At 33.5% G+C, this 20,369-nt stretch overlaps 2 protein-coding genes and 1 long non-coding RNA gene across 8 annotated transcripts; 1 reads left to right on the forward strand and 2 right to left on the reverse strand.

Moving 5' to 3' along the window:
* The first annotated feature begins 418 nt into the window (after positions 1-418).
* LOC111242330 lies at positions 419-3,089 on the forward strand. Of its 2 annotated transcripts, none has more exons than XR_002669139.1 (3): positions 419-673; positions 807-880; positions 2,449-3,089. It is a non-coding gene; the product is annotated as an uncharacterized LOC111242330 (long non-coding RNA). The 2 variants fall into 2 exon arrangements; XR_002669140.1 differs by having other exon boundaries at positions 2,510-3,089.
* An 819-nt stretch (positions 3,090-3,908) lies between these two features.
* On the reverse strand, positions 3,909-15,753 carry LOC106772407 (histone-lysine N-methyltransferase EZA1). 5 transcript variants are annotated; one of them, XM_022784975.1, is made up of 18 exons: positions 15,542-15,752; positions 15,015-15,116; positions 14,384-14,652; positions 14,038-14,199; positions 13,668-13,752; positions 13,370-13,531; positions 13,239-13,289; positions 13,086-13,157; positions 12,615-12,735; positions 12,104-12,302; positions 10,921-11,074; positions 10,176-10,396; positions 9,609-9,740; positions 5,317-5,404; positions 5,154-5,201; positions 4,942-5,070; positions 4,649-4,726; positions 3,909-4,547 (listed from the first exon to the last, which is right to left on the reverse strand). In XM_022784975.1, exons 1-18 carry the CDS (start codon positions 15,578-15,580, stop codon positions 4,356-4,358), a joined length of 2,304 nt encoding a protein of 767 aa, XP_022640696.1. In that variant the 5' UTR covers positions 15,581-15,752; the 3' UTR covers positions 3,909-4,355. The 5 variants fall into 5 exon arrangements, with proteins under 5 accessions (XP_022640696.1, XP_014514285.1, XP_022640694.1 ...); XM_014658799.2 differs by having other exon boundaries at positions 12,104-12,732; positions 13,239-13,286; positions 15,542-15,753; XM_022784973.1 differs by having other exon boundaries at positions 12,104-12,735; positions 13,239-13,286; positions 15,542-15,753.
* Positions 15,754-17,261: 1,508 nt separating this feature from the next.
* On the reverse strand, positions 17,262-18,916 carry LOC106770471 (DELLA protein RGL1-like). Its single transcript, XM_014656280.2, has one exon. It carries the CDS (start codon positions 18,732-18,734, stop codon positions 17,262-17,264), a length of 1,473 nt encoding a protein of 490 aa, XP_014511766.1. The 5' UTR covers positions 18,735-18,916.
* Positions 18,917-20,369: the final 1,453 nt, after the last annotated feature.

Raw genomic sequence — 20,369 nt, forward strand, 5'->3', positions numbered from 1 at the left:
AACAAAATGTATAAATAAATAAACGAATTCTTGCAAACCTAAGTTCCCCGGAAGTTGTATAAATGAGTGGGACCCATTGCCAAGAAATAACAAATTACATCACGTTGTTAGTTTAAAATGTATTTTTAGTTTTCTTTTAATATGTTATTTTGATCCCACGTTTTGAAATAAAAACATTTAATATTTCATTCAAATTTTCGAAAATTAATAGTTTTAGTTTAATCATCCAAGTTACGACATTCTCGATAATATATTAATTAATGCTGACTTTTACATAACACACTCAACTGTGTTTACTAAAATTATTTGTCTATTTTAAAGAAATTTAACTTTACCTTTCATGGAGTTGCATAATTATTTGTCAGATTGTAAGGGTCTAAAAATTTTTAAAGCTATTAGACTTTATGTGAGGCAGTCAGACCCAAAAGGTTAGGGATAGCCTCACCTTAGAGAGAAATTTTTCAGAAATTAGAATTCATTTGTTAGTTTCTTACTCTCTTTCTAAAAATTGGGTTCTTTAGAAGTTCTGTCTTTTCTCTAAACATTGTCCCATCTTCTCTCTACCCTTTCTCAAATTTCTACCATTGCTTTTCCAAATAGGTGGTGCCCCTATGTTTCTGGAGTCGAGGGTTTCCAATCCATCCGATTAGTTTCGCGTCTCTCCACTAATAAGGTAAATTTCCCATTCTCCGCACCTTAGAGTTTTACTCATACAAAGGTTCTACCTTACAAGTAGAGTTATTTTTATTTTCCTTATCCTATCAAGCTATAAAGTCTATGCTCTACACCAATTTGGTGGCTTGTAGGTACTGTCGAAATTATCTCTATGCAGAGGTATTGTTAGGGCGTTTTCTAGGAATTGTGCTGTGAGAACCAAAAGGTAAGGGGAGCTAGTTATGTTTCTTTGAATTGTTTATATGCTTTGTATGTATGGTGAATTTTATTTTGGTGTGCTGTTTTGGAATTGCATGTTAAGTTTTATAAATATTGTGGGATATGTGATGAGTTATGAAACTGATAAAAAGTGAGTATACTTAATTTATGATGACTTATCTGTGTAGTGATTTTATTGAATTTAATGGTTGTAGATTGAACTGTAATGAGTTGTTTGGAAGTTGAAAATTCTGTGTTAGCACTGTTAAGAAGGGGAATCAATGTTTGGGGTAGTTTTTATGGGGAACTTAATATGTTGATATTAAGTAGAAAATATTAATGGATTTTGTGCGTTATAAATATAATATAATGTGTAAAGGGGAGAGATTTATGTTAAGGATGAAGGCACGATATTCATGAGTTGGTTAAAATTTTATATTGAATATATATCAGGGGTGAGGCTTTCAAGTGTGATGTGTATATGCATAAATATTATATAATAAATAGTGGAAGAGCAGTGATTGTTTTTGTTGCAAAGAGGGAGGAGCATTTTGCTCTTATCAGATTTTGGAAAATGGATGGGTAGGAAAGATAGGATATGTTCCACTTTACCAAAAGAATAAATAAATAAAATAAAATCTGTTTAAAAAAGATAGGGTAGAGTTTATCTCTTTATGAAAGCATGGTTATTTCTGGTGCATATATAAATCAAATTCAGAGGGCTATATGGGTTGAGGGGAAAAGTGAAAGAAGTGTTTGGCTAATGATTTCTAGTGGGTCCGTGATTGCTTTGAAGATTTAGGGGATACATTGACTATTAGCATATGTTGAGAGATTACTATTAGTAATATATATTGATATGTTCTTTTATCTTAAAATATTTATGATATTAATATAATTTAGTATTATATATATGGTGCAGGGAGTAGTTACATATAAATTATATTAATATTATATAACAGTAACAATATGTATGTTAATGAATTATATTAATATAATATAGTTATATATAAAAATTAGTAACACATATAAATTATATTAATATTATATGTTAATGAATTATATTAATATAATATAGTTACATACAAAATTTAGTAGCAGTACGTATGATATTATATTTTATTTGTATAATATAGTTTTATATAATTAGTAGGTTTATGAATTTTATATATGACGGTACGTATGTTAATGAATTTTAGATAGTATAGTTTTATAATATGAACGTTGGTTTAATATAAATTAAAAATGTTTGTGCAATAATTTAATATAAATATTATAATACTATTATGATTTAATATAATTATTATAATAGAATTAAAAGAAAGTAACTTTTCATATATTCGAATCTACATATATTTAGGCATTTGGAAGTAATTATAAAAATTTTGGTGTTGATAAATTTAGATTAAATTTTATGGAGCGGTTACTTTTATAAATTGTGATAAATGAGTTGATGTCTGTTATTGATACTATGTTTGAAAAGTATATGATTACAAAAGTGATGAAATTACGATTCAAGTAGTAAACCAAGTTTCATCTATGTAGAATCTCTTGATGAGATTTTTAATGTTTTAGAATGAAAGTAGGAACTCAAGGGGGTCTTCCTAACGCTCCAACGGTCTTACTTTTTACATAGAGAGGACTGAACCATGTGGTGAGGAGTAGCAGGAGATCTTAGTCTTGGAGGCTTCCATCTTACTCCAGGGCGCGGAACAGACTAACCTCGTAAATGTGGCAGGACGGGGGAGCCCAGGACGGGGGAGCCCAGGGCGGGGAGCCCAAGGCGGGGGAGCCTAAGTATCACAAGCCACCACAGGTGCATGACTCGCCATAGCTCGACTATCATTCTAATGTCCGGACGAGTCAAGTCTAGTATTTAACATGATAGGATGTATGTTTTATCCTGGTTGCTTTAAATTAATCTCTTGTATGTACATGCTCTTAATTGTATTCTTTTTATATAATTAGCTCACTCTTACAATTGCTTGTGTTTGTGCCATATTTGCGTCTGTTTCCTTTGCAATGATCATCCACTTGGATGAGAGTAGATGGCGAGGAGGATACTTTGGAAACAACTCTTGATAGGGACGACAATGCTGTTGCCTAGTTCTCTAGGCTTTAATTCTCTTGTCCTAGGATATTTTGAAGAAATTTTATTATGTTCTAAGTTTATAAATTCTCTATATTTTAAGGGAGAAATTCTAGTATTCCAACTACACATTTTTGTACTGTTCTAAGGATGATTGTAATCCTAATTACTTATATTATCCTCCAACTGCTTTCAATTATTGTGCATGATGAAGTCTTGATTATGTATGTCTTTCTATATAATTGGGATGTCACACATATATGTGAATCGAAGTTGATATCAAAGTCTTACGTTAGATTGTTAAAGTTAAATAACTAATTGTTTTAAATTTAAAAAATGAATGCATTTATCTTAAGATAAAAGGATCAGAATTGTAGAATGCAAAAAATAGGAGCATTACATCTTTTATATGATTTTTCATAATTATACATCCTAAATTTGAAATAAAATAAATACTTAACTATACATAATCTTATAAGTAATATTTATTTATATTGTTTAAAATGTAAAAGTAAACATGAAATTCATTGATAAAAATCTATAAACTCCTTTATTTAACAAATTAAATAGATAGAAATTAATGAATATAAGATATCACAGATATGATTGACACCAACAATAGTTGCGTTTAACGTTATGACTCTATAATACTTCAAGTATAAGAGTATATCTAATCTATACATTATAGATACTGTATTGAAATTAAGATACACATTTTACAAAAGAATATTCCATTTGAACATATTAATTTGACGAGTAATAATTGAATTTAAGATTTAAATCATAAAAGTAAAAAAAAAGTTTTTCATTTTGTAAATACTGTATTTAAATTGAAGTATAAATAAAAAATTATAAGTGTATAATTTTTTTGAAAAGTATCTTTAAAATGATAACATGTAATAAAATAAAAACGCATAATTTTTCTCTTTCTCTGCTATCAGAAATGTCCTAAAAACACTTAAAATATATTTCTTTTTCATTTGGCGGCACTTTATTCTATTTATAAATATCTTGGATGACTCGAAAAATGAAGTGGGAAAATCAAGTTGGCTGAAATGTCATGCCTAGTATCGAAACGAAATTCTATTGCTTTTGTTCCCAACGGCTAGGCTAGTTTCCAGCTTGTTGCCCTCAACATTGACCTGCTTCATCATGCCTTCATCTCTTGCCCATTTTATTACCTAGCTGTGTCCTATCCATAATTTAAGGCATATTAACATCAGCAAAACCGATTATTTGTTTCCTTCTTCTGTGACAGTTTGATGAGCCCTTCTTCTGTGATAGTTGATCTCGAACCTATCCCATGGGATGTCACAAATTTGTTTATGTAGAGAATAAGGTAGTAGAAACCAAAAATATGTATGTCTGGACTTGGTCCAGGATTCCAGGATCGTCAATGAGACTGGTGTTTCTTTGCTCTGCCTTGACAAACTGTTGATTCGTCGCTCTTGGAACCCTCAGGTTTACGTGCCCATGGCGGTGCTTGATCTGGACCATAGCGATAATCATAGAAGAGCTCCTCGCTAGCATCTATGTGTTCCTTGGCAAATATGCCTACTCGGTGATCTCCAGCAACCAGCATCACCTATGCCACAAGTACAAGAAGAGGCCAACAATTATAACATAAAGCAACTGAGTCAACAGTATACTACTTTAAATTCCTAAAATTTGAGTTTCTGAACTCACCTTTGCGTAGCAGTTGGGGTTTGAAGAGTGGTTTGCAAATTTTAACTTGTCTCCTTTGCGATAAGCATCAAGAACGTACTGTTAAAAAACAGAAGGCAGCTTTAAGGTCTAAATTAGATTGCAGTGCCAACTTGTTATAGCTTAGCTTGCCTTGAAAGAAAATTGACAGAAAAGACTAGGTTGACAAAAGTAACAAAAATATAATAAAACAATAATACAAGGAAACTTATTTCAATTGAGAAAAGAACGAGAGCAGCACAAGACAGAAGAAAACTGTAGAAGATGCGACATACCTGATCATTCAAGTCAAAAAGGAAAGAAGAGTTGGCACGGTCATATATTTTCCCACGCTTATCGGCTTCTCGGTGGGAGATCAGTTCTCCTGTGTACTCTCCTAGATAATCATTTTTGTTAACAGGGTTCTGAAATATCATCATCTTAGTAAGGTGAACAAGCTAATGTTAGAATTTAGAAAATAAACGAATCTGTTAATCTTATCAATAACCTTCAAGAAAGCTCCCCATCCTGCAACATCAGACTTTGCCAACAGAATCTGACAGACACCAATAAAGCAACAGTCAGACCCAAATGCATGAGTTATGCATCAATGGTCTTGATCCATGACATGAGAATTGAATGTGGATAATTCTAAACGCCTAGTGACTTACTCTCTGTTGTTGCCTTAAAAGAAGCCTCATATTTCCACATTGACCTTCTCCACGCCGGGGTGGCTCCCCTAATGAACCATCACCACAACTGTATACAAAGAACATAATTTTAAAAGGAAATCACAATGATTTGAGGTGGAAGGGCAGCATATAGTCAAAGTAACATACAAAAGGGGAAACCGCCGAGAATTTTTTTACTTAAACAGCATTAAAGGGAAATACGGTGGTTCTAAACTAGAAGATACTCGCTAAATAGAGAATTATCAATTCATGGTTTCTAAAGTTTTGGGTGGGGCGCGGTGGGGCTTGTGGAGGATATGAGCTCCTGTGATGAATAATTTAATAGCCTAATTATCTGTTCAGGATTTACCCAATTGTTTCCGCACAAGAATTTCTTTACCTGTATAAAAAAAAGGATAAATTCACCTAAAAGTTCTAAGAAGTAAATGATTACAATCAATGTAGTTCATTAAGAATTTAAAGGAATTTAGGATAGTTAAATCTTAGAAAAGAGAGTCATCGAACTTTAATAGTATGTTTTTGAGACAACATAAATGCTTTATATTGAGAAAACGGAATAACACAACATATAGAAAAGATTTAGTCTCCTCTAATAATGAAAATATGATAAAGGAGTAAATAAAGACATTCCTAATAATTTATATATAATCTAGTGGTATTGTACCAAAACTCAATTTTTCACTTATGAAATAACAATCTACCTCAATTGAAAAACTGGATTAGAGGCAATGTGTAATGCTACCTGGTTGCCACATACAAAGTTTTCTTCAAATTTAAGCTCTTTGAGAAGTTGTTTTAGCCATATTAGATCAAAAGTGACAACTGGCGTTGCCTATATTTTGCTTTTGCATTTGATGTTGTCACAACATTTTGTTTTATACTTTTCCACAATACTAAATTACTTTTAGTAATGACACAATATTGCTTGGTGATCTTGCCAGGTCAACATCAAGATACCCAAAAATTTAAGTATTTCCCTTAAATGAGGTCTTTGTCATATGAACATTCTTAATATATTTTAGGATCCTTACGACTCCCTGCAAATGGTCTTGACAACGAGAGCTTAAAAATGGACTTACTGCACTCAGGATGAGTTAAAATGAAGTCTTCAGTAGGATAATATCCTTCTTATTATTGCTTGTGATAACAATGTCATCCACATATATAATGCCATACACACATCCTTGAGGAGAATGGAAACAAAACAAATAGTGATCAGTATCAATTTGTATCATTCCAAACTGCTAGATGATATTTTGAAAACCCCCAAACCATAGGTGATTGCTTAAGGTGACATACAATATTAGATGACTCAATCTGAGTAACAAATCCAAGATATTGTTTCATGTAGACTTCCTCATCAAAATCACCATGAAGAAATGCATTATTGATGTCAAGCTAATAACATCTAATGGTGAATAGTAGTTGCAATGGAAAAGGGAAGTCGAATAGATATCCTTTTGGCAACTGTAAAGAAAGTCTCAATATAATTTTGGCCATAGATTTGTGTATATCCTTTAACAACCAAACAAAACAAGTTTTATACTGATCAATTTTACCATCAGATTCCATTTCAAAAGTGTAAAATCACTGACACCAACAATTAATTTGCCAATTGGAAGAGGAACAAACTCCTGAGTGTCTACTATGAAGAACACATCTCATCAACCACTCTTTGAAACCACTTTAAGTGAGATAAAGCTTTACCTGGAGACTTAGGAATAGGAACAAAATATAACAAGGACAAACAAATATATTTATGAACTGATGGTGATAAATTTAGTTAGTATAGTGAAACAGGTTATGCATCGAATGTGTACCTTTTCAAATTACAATAGTTCAATAATTTCTAGAAGAGACGGAATTCAGTATGAGAGATAGGGAAAAGATCAGACATAGCCTACACCATAACATTATTCGGTGAAGATAGGTCCCCTGTTACAATTTTAATAGGCCTTAAACGACATTGATATATTTGAAGAAGTGTTGGAGAAGCATCCTAGGTCATGGAAGAGTCGCCTAATGGTGATTAGAGAAAATTGATTTACTATATGACTGCCTGATCAGCTATTGACCGAATGGTCAATAGCGCAGTCAGGATCTGGAGATGGCCAAATGGTTACAATAAAAAACCTTAAACATCACTAATAATCAAGTTACTGATAAAGTATATTTATCGGTTATTGGGCTGGCCTATGCTAATTATAAGTCCATGGGAACTTATAAATATGAATATCAGGTAAAGAGATAGATAATTGCATTTATTGTGAATTTAAGACTTTATTGTTGGGCATTAGAGTACCTTGTACTATCCTACAACTTGGAAAAGGAATGACAAGGATTTGGACACTATGATAAGGGTTTTGGAGAAAAGTGTGCCGTGAAATGTTTTGATTGTAATCCTTGACCCCACACCCGAAACAATTGACATTAGTGCGAAAGTCACTACATGGAAGAACTTGTTATGAAAGTTGATGTGGTGCTCGAAGATATGTTTTTTCCTTGAAATTTAGAACAAAATAATCCAAGGAGAGAAAAATAGATTAGACCACCTAACAAACTCCGATGAAGGCACTACCACAGGGGAAGAAATGTATGGAGGAGGTGACCTGAGCACAGGTTGGTCAGTCATCAGGCGTTGCTATGCACCGGTTGGAGTTGTGGTTGGAACAGGGGAGAGATGTGAGAGAGGGCACAAGGATGGATGACCTGCGTTGGCCTTGATGTTTGGATAGTTCAATGGTTAAGCACGACACAAGCCCAACCTTGTATGTGCCGAAGAAAACAATTGTCTCCAGAAACTTGTAGGAGGTAGCACTAGAACAGTGCATGTGAACCTCAGAGAGATTCGCCAAAAAAAACCCTCAAGAAACAATGGATCTACTAGGACAACATGGTTATAAGGTACCATGTTATTAAACCATAAGAAAGAGAGACATAGTTAAAACTGCGTTTCTGAGAGAGCATGGATGTTTTACTTATAATGAAAAGATGAAATCAATACAAATGAGAGAAAGGTTTGCAAAAAATAAAATAAAATCCACCGTAGACATTGGATTTTAGAAAAGGTTCTAGATACCATGTTAAAATATAGGAATACAGGAAAGAGAGACACTGAGCTAAAACAATGTGTTTTTAAGATAGCATGGATGTTTTATTTATATTGAAAAGACATAATCAATACAATAAATAGAGGCGATTTGATGTTCTCTAATAGTAAGATACGATACAGGAATAAATAAAAACATTTCTAATAATAGACATTTAATCTAGGTATTCTTGATTATATACTATGTTCTCTTTATTCCTACATTTGTAATAAGGACAGTTTCAAGAACAGCTGGCATTTATTAGGTATCGAGGGAGGAGAAAGAGAGAAAAGAAAATTTGAATAATGTTTAGTTTTGTAGTGTGATTTTTTACAATAAGATCTAATTTGATGAAAAAAATCTGGAGCAATCACTCCTAACTAAAAAAGGAAATAAATTATACTTCCGTTAGAATAATTATTAAATCTATGTATGTTAGAGTAATTATTAAGTCTAAAGTAGGAGGTAGTGTGTTGGAACCTCTTCCAGCTGTACTTAGTTCTGTGCCTAGAAGTCTAGGGTAGTCTTTTGATCTTTCATGTTCCCATTGTATCAATTTTTTATCGTTATGCATAGGAAGATCATATGAGGGGTCTTTCAGGCCCTGCAAAACATACACATCCTCTTTTCTCTATTTTAATCTTTATAAATCCCTCTTATCCTTAATATGAGACACTTCTAATGCAATCACAACACACCAATAGAAAGTAATTTATTTCAGTAGATTTTGTTGAAATTTTAAAACAACGTTACCAATGTATCAAATTTACCCACATTATTAATGAATTTTAAATTTTCTTTTGTGCTATTAATAAAAAAAAACATTCATTATATTTAAAAGGGACAAATTAATATTTGCTAAAATGTATGCAAATTAATATTTGCTAAAATATAATATATTTATATAAACCAGAAATAAATAAAAAATGATTGCAAGAGTTTGACGTTGGTTTCTCAAGTCAGTCAATATATATGACTGAAAATTTTCCAAAAGGTTAATACACAGAAACAACCAAATTGAGCAGATACTACTGAAATACTGGATTATTGGTGCACAAATATTATAGGTGATTTTTTGAATAATCACTTTCTTAATCAGGTGAAGCAATAGAATGGAGATATGTTCATTAAAAACTAGCAGTCTTAAAATAAATTTCACAGCAAATATACTAGGCATATTACCTAACCCAGCAATTCCGACAAACATCTGGGTCACATTCCCGTCCTGCAGCAAAACACGGACATTGTCGACTTCTGCACTGACTCTTGGCACAATGGCATCCTCTGAATCGATTTTTGCAGCTTTTTGAACAACTGAAGGTAGAAAAGACAATTTATTAATTAAATCATGATATAAGAACACAACTACATTTATCAAGTCTTAGTCCACACATTAAGTTGAAAGTTGCATTTTATAGAAACCTAACCACTGAAAAACGAGTTTTGTAGAAATAGCTTTATATTGACAGTTTTACATCTGTTGCTCCTCAGAAGTAGATGATTGCTTCTTGTATTATGTTCAAAAATTTGCTAACCTAGGGAAACCATATTTGACCATCGATCCAGATTACCCTTGTTATATTACAACCACCAATCCAGATTACTCCCAAATTGCTAGTGTTAACAAGAATAATTCAAATAGTGCAATATATTACACACAGCTAGGAGAAATACAAGATGTCTTGCAATTTTCTCTTCCATTATATTAATAGAAAAGCTACATACTTAATTAAAGGAAAAGTGAAATACCCGCAATACTTTTCACAGCATGTTCCACCATTAACACAAGTACATTCCTTTCCACACATTGACTGACATCCACATGGTGTATACTGCTTGCAAGATTGGTTTTTCCCATCAGCAATTCTTTTCCATATTGATGGGTGGCCAGTAGACTTCCAAGAATATTTAAACTTCCTAGTTTTGCCCCTTTTCCTCAGCAATCGTGACCTAGATGGCATCTCCTGGTCCTAACATGAAAACCCAGATACAAAGAAATTTAGTGGGCATCTAAAGTAGAGTGTGCTCATAAAGGTTGGTAGAAGTTTTCAGAACAAAGAGTAGCACAATAAATTTAAGTGCCACAAATGTACAAAATGATGTTTTATTTTTTTTTTTTTTTAAAAAAAAAACTCGTCATACAAATGGAGTAGTGGCAGAGGTAATAAAGAAGGAATATTTATCAACTCAAAAGTAACTCAATCTCTTCATATGTTCAACGCATAAGCACCCTATTTATGAGGCAGCCAAATAAGAAAGCCAAAAGAATTCCTTCAATCAAAGATAATTCCTATATTTTGAAGTTCGATGCCTAACTGGCCTATTGAGATATCCATTATTCTATTTGAAAAGAAATTTTAGAAAATATTGATGTTGGTTATATAATTTTTTTAAATAAAAAGATTGGCCATATAACCTATTGGTATATTACAAAACCTACACAAGAATGTAGTAGGGCAAAGAAGATGGAAACAGGAAAGATTGAAATTCTCACTGTGTACTCTGCATCAAATTTTCCCTTGTCATCCATGATTGAACTAGGTGCAATGATAGATCCGTGGGGCATTGACACTCCTCCAGCATGCATGTAAGTAGCTATTTCCATGCAAGTCTTTAAGCCAGAAAGTAAGTTCCTTGCTATGAGGCAGCTGCAGAGTACGAGTTTCACTTTAAATTAGAACTAACATGAAGTAAAATTATATGACAGGAAAATGCAATATGCTTAAGTTTCATTTGCGTAAGAACCAATAGTAACAATTGGAGAAGATTCCTACAAAGCTTTCAAATTATGCACTCAATGGGTTGCTTATTACTTGCCGTTCAGAAAAAATCAATAGTTATTATTAATTGCATAATACAATGAAACGGGCTGTTGCAAATTGCAATAGACCACAACACTAGCACAAGAAAAGAGATTATTTCGCAAATAACTACATCATATGTTATATGGATATAGTGTGTAATACATCAAATTCCACTGACAGATGTGAAGGTTATTTATTTCAGAGGTACAGAGTTTCCACTACTAGGATACAGGTATTAATCTAAATTGGTGATACAGGCGAGGCTACTACAACATGACATTTTGGCAACATTTGAAATTACTTGTTGCCCTCCCCTTCCCCCACCACTCCATTACCCTCCCCTCACTAAACCCCATCAAGCATGTAGAGGGTGGCTTTCCTCTCATTTACATGAACTCTTTATTTCTACCCATTTTTATTTTCTTTTTTGGAGGGTACTGGAGGGGAGAGATCAAGTGCTCAATGATTTCTTCCAGAACATGAGTGCAAGACAATTTGTTACTTTCAAGAAACACAAAGCACTCATTTCACTCAGTAGATAACATACGAAAGTACAAAAAGTTTACAAACTCCTTCGAAGTTAAAAGCTTTATTTTCAGTAATTACTCACATCTTCCAGAATATTAATTGAAATTGAAGTTAAAAGAGAGGTTGGGTTTGTAGCATTTATAGAGAAAGAAAAGTGTAACTTCCACATCAACAACAACAGTGATAAGTGAAATAAAATAAAATTATAACAAAACAGTGTGCAAACAGGCAGAAGAAACATATACTAGACATGAGAAACTGAACAAACACACTATAAATTAAATTTGGTGACATACTTGCATTTCTATAATAATAATGTAAGGCGAAACACAGAAAGCTCCATACCTATTTCTTCCAAACATCTCCACTCCCTTCAAGTATAATTCTTTCTCTAGAGGTTTCCAATCTGAGAGGCCTGGCATCCCATCAACTTTCCCTTCCATTGAACTGGACAATTTCTTAAATTCTGTTTTATTTGTAGGGTCTTTGGGTCCATCCCCAATACTTTTGTCCTGCTCATCCGTATCGCAAGTGCTAGAAGAGTCTATTAATTTATTGGAATTATGTTTAACAGATTTGTCCAAAATTGCACAAGTAATAGTATGTTTACTTTCATCGCATGCACCCAAAAGGTTATTGCTAGAATCACTATTTACAGTAATTACATCATCTGAGATAGTCTTCAGTTTTTTATTAGAATTTTGAGAACCATCAGGAGGGGGAGTTGAGTCACAAAGTGCTGTGTCTGACACATTTGTGACTTTCCGTTTCTCCACACTTACTGAGATAGGAACATTTAAATTGAGAGATCTATGACAATCAACTTCTGTTGGAAAAGGTGATGTACTCTGATTACCAGGTTCCTCTATAGTGGAGGGTGCCGATATCCCATCTGCCTCTTCCATAGTTGTAGTTCTCTTATTTTGATCAGACCCAGAAGTTGCATCTTCTGACACAACTTTGACTTCATTTAACTGCTGGTAATTGAAATGTAAATCAAATACAAGAAACACCTGAGTTGAAATTGAAGCTGGGTGCAAAAGTGGGCACCCATAGACAAAACAGACACACGCATAGAATCAATCAGCATATACTACATCTAAAGCACACCTTAATAAGTTAACATGCCTCATACAAAAATATTGACTGGATTACTTTACTTCCACCATATCTATTGTATAATGGTCGACAGTCAATGAAAACCTGTTCAACTGAATACCGAGAGACAGAGGAGGGGGGGATGGTGTGACTAATTTCATCTTTGAGAATTGAAAACTAGTAAAAAATTCAAAATTTGCAAATATACATCTCAGGCAAGGAAAAATACCTGAAGGTAACACTGATCACTGCATGGTTTCTTGTCACCTTCAGGATCAGACCATACTGTCTGTTTTTCACTCTGAAGTAAACCATCAAATTAGCCATATGGATGAGATGACTATGGATTGAGTTCAAAATAACACAGGATACAGTTACTTACAGGATATACTAAAGGTTGAGAACAGCCATGAAGACGACAATCAAAAATCTGCTGTATGAAAAGCAAGAAAGAATGGATGCACTTACTATGAGATGATAGAATGAGCAAAGTATCATGCTTTTAGCACATACCAGGCACCGGCGACAAAAAAGATTATCAAAAGAATCTAATGCAGCACTCAGGGTTTTCTCTGGAGAGATGCCAATAATAGATTCAAGATCTCCTGAGTTTTCCGAAGGCTGATCCTGATCCAACCTACCAATGTTCTTTTCCTTAATACTTGTGTACCTCTCCTGCAGATTGTTTTCAAAATTTCTCCCAGAAATAAAAATGGCTTCTCAATATAAATCGCCACATGCATTTTTTTTCTTTAAAGTTAGATTACCAACCATGAAGCATAACCTCGTTCCACAAGTTATAAAAGATTACCTGAATTTCTGAAGTGGTGCCCCCAACAAATTCGCTAACAATATTCAGTACCTCCTCATTTAACCCATATTCCTCAAATGCCATCCTAGCAAATCAAATAACCAAGACAGTAATTATAGAAAGGGAAAACGTGGAACATTTCATTAAAGTTTATAAATGTTATTAAACTCTTGTGCGATCACAATAAAAGTATTGTTTCCTGAATACTAAGACAGTTATTTGCACTCTAACAAAACATTGGTCTTGTCAATTAAATGCTATTCATATAGCTAATGAGAAATATTACAATCAAGATGATTCCACTTCCATTGAATCTTCACAAATAAATGGACCTTCTTAACACAGCTCCACCCTATTCATTCTAACTTACCACAGAACACGGTCTTCAGCCTCAGAAAATTCATGTTTTTCTTCCTCATGTTCTGTTAACTCTTCCTCACTGTCACTACATATCAGTGCTTCACTTCCATGTTGATCATAGTAGATTCGTCTTCTTCCAACAACTGATTGATCATCAGCCATTCTCTGATTTCTGATGCATGTGAAAGATTTAAAATAGCATAAAAATATTATACAATCTGGGTACTCACTGATCAATAAACTTTGAAATCTCAGTTTCTGTTTTAAAATGTGAAGTAGGTAGTTTCAATTTGAAAAACAAAATTGCACAATGGGCCCATCAGGAGAGAACATTAATTATTTGAAAGTTAAAACACCTGTCCAGAAATATCCAAGAGGTATATGGCGGTAATCTTTCAATATATGGTATTTTGATACTTGTAGCAGATAATACATCTTGATTGTTGTGGTCTTTGTCTCCTGAGACTGGAGAGAAACCATTGAATTTACATAAAGGACGGTCAATTCTAGAAAGAATTGGAGTTTTCCTATTTTCCTCTGTCTGTGAAAAACCCCTAGTTGTTATTGCCGATAGGACTCCTGAGGTATGACATTGTAGCTTCTTCTCATTGCTCTGAATTTTTTCCTGCAGAAATATAACTAAGGTTGATTGCAATGAGTACAAAAAGAGCCCTCTCAACATTGAAATTTTTGATTAATTGAATTCAAGTTCAAATTAGCAATCATAACATAAAGTTGTAGCCAGAAACATTATAAGGAAAACTGCACCTCATACAAAGACTTGTCACCAATATAACCAAATTAGAAAAATTAACTCTCTGAAAATGTTAAACAAGAACTGAAATAAAATTTAAATGTTACGAGATAGAGATTAAGGCAACTTCTCGAATAAATAGAAACAAAAAATTAGGTCTTCAGCAAACAAAAGTCTGGACACTTTCCTAGAAAAATAAAGCTAAGGCAGCATGAACCCGGTATCAATCTTACTTTAATGTATACAATTCTCTCCGCCTGGATTTGCTTTTTCAACTGATTTATCTTGAGGGACAAAGTTCCCAATGCATCATTTGCAGCCTCTCCAAGTTGTTTCTATGGACATTACAGAAAAAACGTTACCACTTTAAAAATACAAAAATGGAAAATCACAAAACAAAATCCCCTATATGCAGTAGCATGTAAAATTTCAATTCTCACTCATGAAGCAAAAAGACCATTTAATTAAAAATCTACATGAAAACAGAAACCAACATTGAAGACTAAGCACAATCCGAAAGCCCTACTCGCAACTCAAGTGTTGTGATATTCAATTACAGAGAGACAGAGGAACAGAGAGCTCTTAAATGATGTACGCTGTGAATATGGGATCAAATTCAAAAATTCTATACAGGCATAAGCAAATTCTGAAAAGCAGTTGCAAAGTGAATAAAAAGAGAAAAATAGGAATTGAAGCATTAAACAACAACTTATTTAGTTATTTAGTTATCTTTGAATTGAAGGAAGAGAGAGAAACTGACTCGAGGTCTGGAAACGGAGTCCGTAGGTTTGGACACCATCGATGATGTGCCGTGTAGTGTGGAATCGATCAAAGGAGGAAGAAGAGGAAGAAAGACTCACTCCCTGTGTGCTTGTGTGAGAGAAACTAACAGTTTCCGAGTTTTGACACGTTTGGTTACATGGCCTACCGCGGAAACAAAAGCAACGTAATTTTTGGTGGTTGCGTAAGGTACGCACTCCTATTTTCTTCATTATATTTTACACTATTGCCTATATTGTGGGAGTAAATTACGTTTCATTTTGACAGATTCTTACACTTTTTTTTCTTGTTATTGGAAACTTCTTTCATTCGTTTAGTTCTTTTAACTGTAGAGTGAAAAAATTAAGAAAATATATGCTAAGACCAATTCTGTTGGTACATTATTCCATTAAATATATTTGCAATCAAAAATTATATATATATATATATATATATATATATATATATATATATATATATTGTCCTACACAGATAAAAAGATTGAGATTATTTTTAACCTAAAGTTTAAAAAATTAATTTTATAAATTTTTTTCTTATATAATACAATTTTATCTAATATATATATTAAAGGTAACTTTATATTTTTTTTCTAATATAAATACGAGACTCATTATTCCCAACCGCATTCCCAGTATTCTCGGAGTCAACCTCACCAAAGAAGGGGTTTGCACCACTAACCAATAACCTGTTGCTTCTATATTTTGTTGTCTGAACTGAAAAATAATTATAAAGGTGTAGAAAGGTAAAGTTAGAATGGTTAAGTGCTGTGTGACACATCAGAATTGATTTAACCTACCCTGTCCAACATTTATTGTGTCCCCTTCATCTTCACCATTAAAAATATTAAGATTTTTTTAGATTATGATGACGGTGAAAATGTCATTGATGTAAAATATTCACAAAAGTTCATTTATTTGATATGATCCCCTTTCAATCAAAAATATATTTGAAAATCTTAAAAAAAAAACTGGTCAGAGTGTAAAAAAAAAAAGATGACAATATTTGAAAAGAGAAAAAGAAATAAATGTTGAGCCTGTTAAAGATACAAAATTTCTGAAAGAAAACAACACTTATAAATAATTTCAAGTGATTAGGAGAAAGACAGATTAAAACAAGTGGTGACAATGTAGATGATTAATGCCTAGGTGTGTAAATCTTATAATTTAATCCTTAAGCCCACAAGTTTGTCATTTTAAGGACAGAGAAATGCAAATGTGTAAGTGTTATTCATAGAGAAATAAATTGAGAAAAAAGTAATTAATAATGGTGTATTATTTGAATGAAAAAAAAAATTAAGGTGATACAATAGCACACCTTAGTAGATTTCTTCAGTAAAGTGATAAAAAATGGTTGTAATGTAAACAAAGTCCACGTTGAATACAAAAAGGACTAATCAAGGGTTTATATACGTATAGATACTTTAATGATAAGAGACTTTTTGGAATGATGTCAAAAACAAAACCGTCAAAAGCAAAACCGTCAAAACTAGTCAAGGATTTACCATGTGTAGAGATCTATACGTGTTTCCAACATTTTTGAAATGATATTAAAAGTAAAACCGTGAAGACTTGACCCAAAACGGATAATGTCTTATCATATATATTAATATATATATTAATAGTTGTGTAGTATAGGAGACATAAAAAAAGGAAATAAATACATGGATGAAAGAAATGAAAGGGAATTTCATGGAAATCAAATTAAAGAAACTTCCAAGCTGAGATAGAATGAATCGTGGTTCCTTTCCATCTAATTATTAGGCATTTCCCATTTCTTTCCACAGTGCAGAAATTCCCACACTCGAATTTTTTGGTAACCAAGTTAGCTTGGTAAAATGATGAATCGCTAAATGTAGTCTCCACCATTCTATACCTTGCAAAGAATCTTCTCCAAACATCTATCTTTACATCTCTAACCATTCTTTCTCCATCTTCCATAGCAATAATGTTCCGTATCCCTTCTGATAATATTCCCTCAAGTCGCATTCTGCACTCGTAATCCTGCTTCATGCAGGTATCAATGCAGTCAAAATATGCTGCATAGAAGAAAAATGCTTCAATGAATCGATTCACAAAAGAGGGTGAATTGTGCTTTGCTTCAACCTCAAGAACTATCATTATAGTTGGTCTGATTTTTCCCATCACCCGCATCAAGTGTTCCAAAGAGACAAAATCCGACACCATAGTCCTCAGCATATAAGGACAATAAACAGCGACAGCTTCATTATCTTCAATTCCAAATTGCTCAGCCTTGATCTCTGTGATGCTTCTGACGAACACTATCTTATATAAAAAGGGCAAGTTCAAGGATTCAGCAAAACTCACTAACCTTTCCCCTGTTTCTTCCAGTCTGGTCATACCTTGAAGTCCAATGGCGGTTATCTTCAGAAGCTCAACTTGCCTTTCATGCCTCTCAGCCAATGCTTGCATCAAAGCTGTGCATTCCACCCCAAACCCAATATCAAGGTTTATGAGATGTATTCTGGTTTGAAATGCCACATGTTCCACAATTACCTGCACCCCAGCAAACTGCATTACTTGATTGAAAGGAATTTTATTATGGCACGTAATAGCCATGTTAGTATCCAATATTAGCTTCTCGATCATTTCCCTTTCCTCGTTTTTTTTGCACTTGTTCAATGTCACTTTTCCTCTCGTTTTTCTTTTGATTCTTTCAAGAAGTGCTTGAGAGAAATGAAAGGCAACTCTCTGAACGGGGCTTCCACCACCACCTGAGGAGTTCCACAGCAAATGGGAAAGTAGCATGCTGGCTCGTTCAAATTGCTGGCACCCTACCCTCTCAGCAGCTGCCAGAAGAAACTGAGCGTGCTCCACGCCTCTATTTTCTTCTTCCGATAAACCCTCAAGGCTCATTCCATAAGGGTGCACGGGGATGCAAATATCATGATGCCACTGTGTAGAGTGTTGAAGATACCTTGCTCCGGCCAATCTTATTATTTCTTCAGTTGATAACTTCTGAGGACTAAAGCAAGTTTCAACACTACGCCTGATGTTTTGCGTCCCTAGCTTATTGAACCTGCTTCCATAAATGCTCAGGAGCTCTAGTGATGCTAGAGAAGATGGCAGCACTTGTTTATCCTTTTGTCCCTTAGTTTCTTGAAAAGAAGACTTCTTTGGTGGCTGAACAGATTCGAAGTTGAACTCCTCTGTCATCACGTGATCAAAATCGAAACTTCGTTGCTGTTTTTGAGTTTGATCTTCGTGAGTATTTATCCCTGTTAGTAGCTCTGTTGTTGAAGAGAAAGTGTGCTACCTTTGGAGCACAACATCCTCTCCTTGTATTGAGCCATAACCGCCAAGGAATTCGTTGAATTTAAAAGGTGTAAAGGAAAAAGGACCCGTTCCCATGTTGCGTTAGCTGAAATCTTGCAGGGTATTAACAACTTAAACTCAAGACAATGAGCTTATAAAGAAAAATATCGACATTGGTGTTTGCACAGTCCTTAGTCATGGTCGGAAAAGGAATATTTGTTAGGGGATAATATTTCTAGAAGAAATCAAATGCCGCCGTCACCCATGGTTGGTTTATCATTATTGAAACAAATGTTCGGATCAATACAAATTATGAGTAATACTTAAAAATTTTAATCCGATAAGTGTTCCTAAGAAGTTCAGCCAGCGTGACGAAAGAGTTAAGGAAAATGATGGATAGCCTTTTTTAAATTAGGGAGTGGCCACTTCCAAGAAAAGTCCCACAATACCAAACAGACTTTATCATGCACAAAAATACGAGAAATATGCTATAATTGCTGATAGTATATCATTATGGGCCCTCCTCTCTTAGCAGGGCCGTCATGACTATCTCTATATCCTTTGGCTAGAAGACTAAATTTGTCCTGCAGCAGGAACTGTGCTACATCATGAGATGTTTCCTAGGAATTTTTTGGTTACATTTATCGCTATATGTCTTTGTCTAGTCTGGTAGTATGCATATACGAAGGCTTTTAATTGTATGACCATTTTGTTGAAACTAAAGAAAAAGAAGTACTTTTTTTCAATTTATACTTTGTTTGCATTGGGGAGTCAAAAAGATGGAAATGGAGAAAAAAATGATGGAAAGTTAGATTGTTTAGATTATAAAAAAAAGTGAAGAAACATCAAAGAAAAATTGTGAAAGTTTGAGTTACACGTACAACAAATTCCTTCAAGGCATGACCTACAAATTCTATGCTTGAGGTTTTACATGTCATTGCAGTGAATTCTAAGTCATGGATGATGAGGAGGTAGATGTGTGTGCGCATAATTTAAGGATGAGAACAAAACTAACCCCACATGCTTTAAGAAAAATAAAAGAAATTGTTGCAACCCAATCAGGAAGAAGAACTCAATCCGGTAATACCTTATGGAACATCTGATTCGGAAGATTTATTTTTAATTTATTTTAGAATACATATTTAGAATATACTTTTGGATACAAAAATATATTTCAAAATATGTAAGAAGATATTTTCAAATATGAAAATACGATTTGAAATACACATGTCAAATATATTTTGTGATGTATTTCAGAGTAACTTTTACCTTTTATAATTTTAATGAGGAATAATTTAAGGTTTTTGGGATTTACAGGGGTGCAGAAAGAATAAAAGGAGGTGGAAGAAACAGCCAGAAAGAAAATGTCAAGATCCCGGCCCAATATCATGCAATGCATGCACCAATTACTTTTAAATTAAGTTTAAACAAAATAGTTTTACACTAAAAGAGTCCTACTAATTAAGTTTAAATTAAATAGAACTGAAGGTTATATCGAAACAAAACACAGTCCAGTATCTAATATATTAAAGATTA

The sequence above is a fragment of the Vigna radiata genome, chromosome 8 (genome assembly GCF_000741045.1).
Source record: "Vigna radiata var. radiata cultivar VC1973A chromosome 8, Vradiata_ver6, whole genome shotgun sequence".
Classification (NCBI taxonomy): domain Eukaryota; kingdom Viridiplantae; phylum Streptophyta; class Magnoliopsida; order Fabales; family Fabaceae; genus Vigna; species Vigna radiata.

Coding starts and splice junctions, on each gene's coding strand:
- LOC106772407 (XM_014658798.2), bottom strand. CDS start 15,580: ATGGTGTCCAAACCTACGGACTCCGTTTCCAGACCTCGA. Junction 14,653..15,014: donor AGAGAATTGTATACATTAAA/GTAAGATTGATA, acceptor ATATTTCTGCAG/GAAAAAATTCAGAGCAATGA. Junction 13,532..13,667: donor GCACCACTTCAGAAATTCAG/GTAATCTTTTAT, acceptor AACAATCTGCAG/GAGAGGTACACAAGTATTAA.
- LOC106770471 (XM_014656280.2), bottom strand. CDS start 18,734: ATGACAGAGGAGTTCAACTTCGAATCTGTTCAGCCACCAAAGAAGTCT.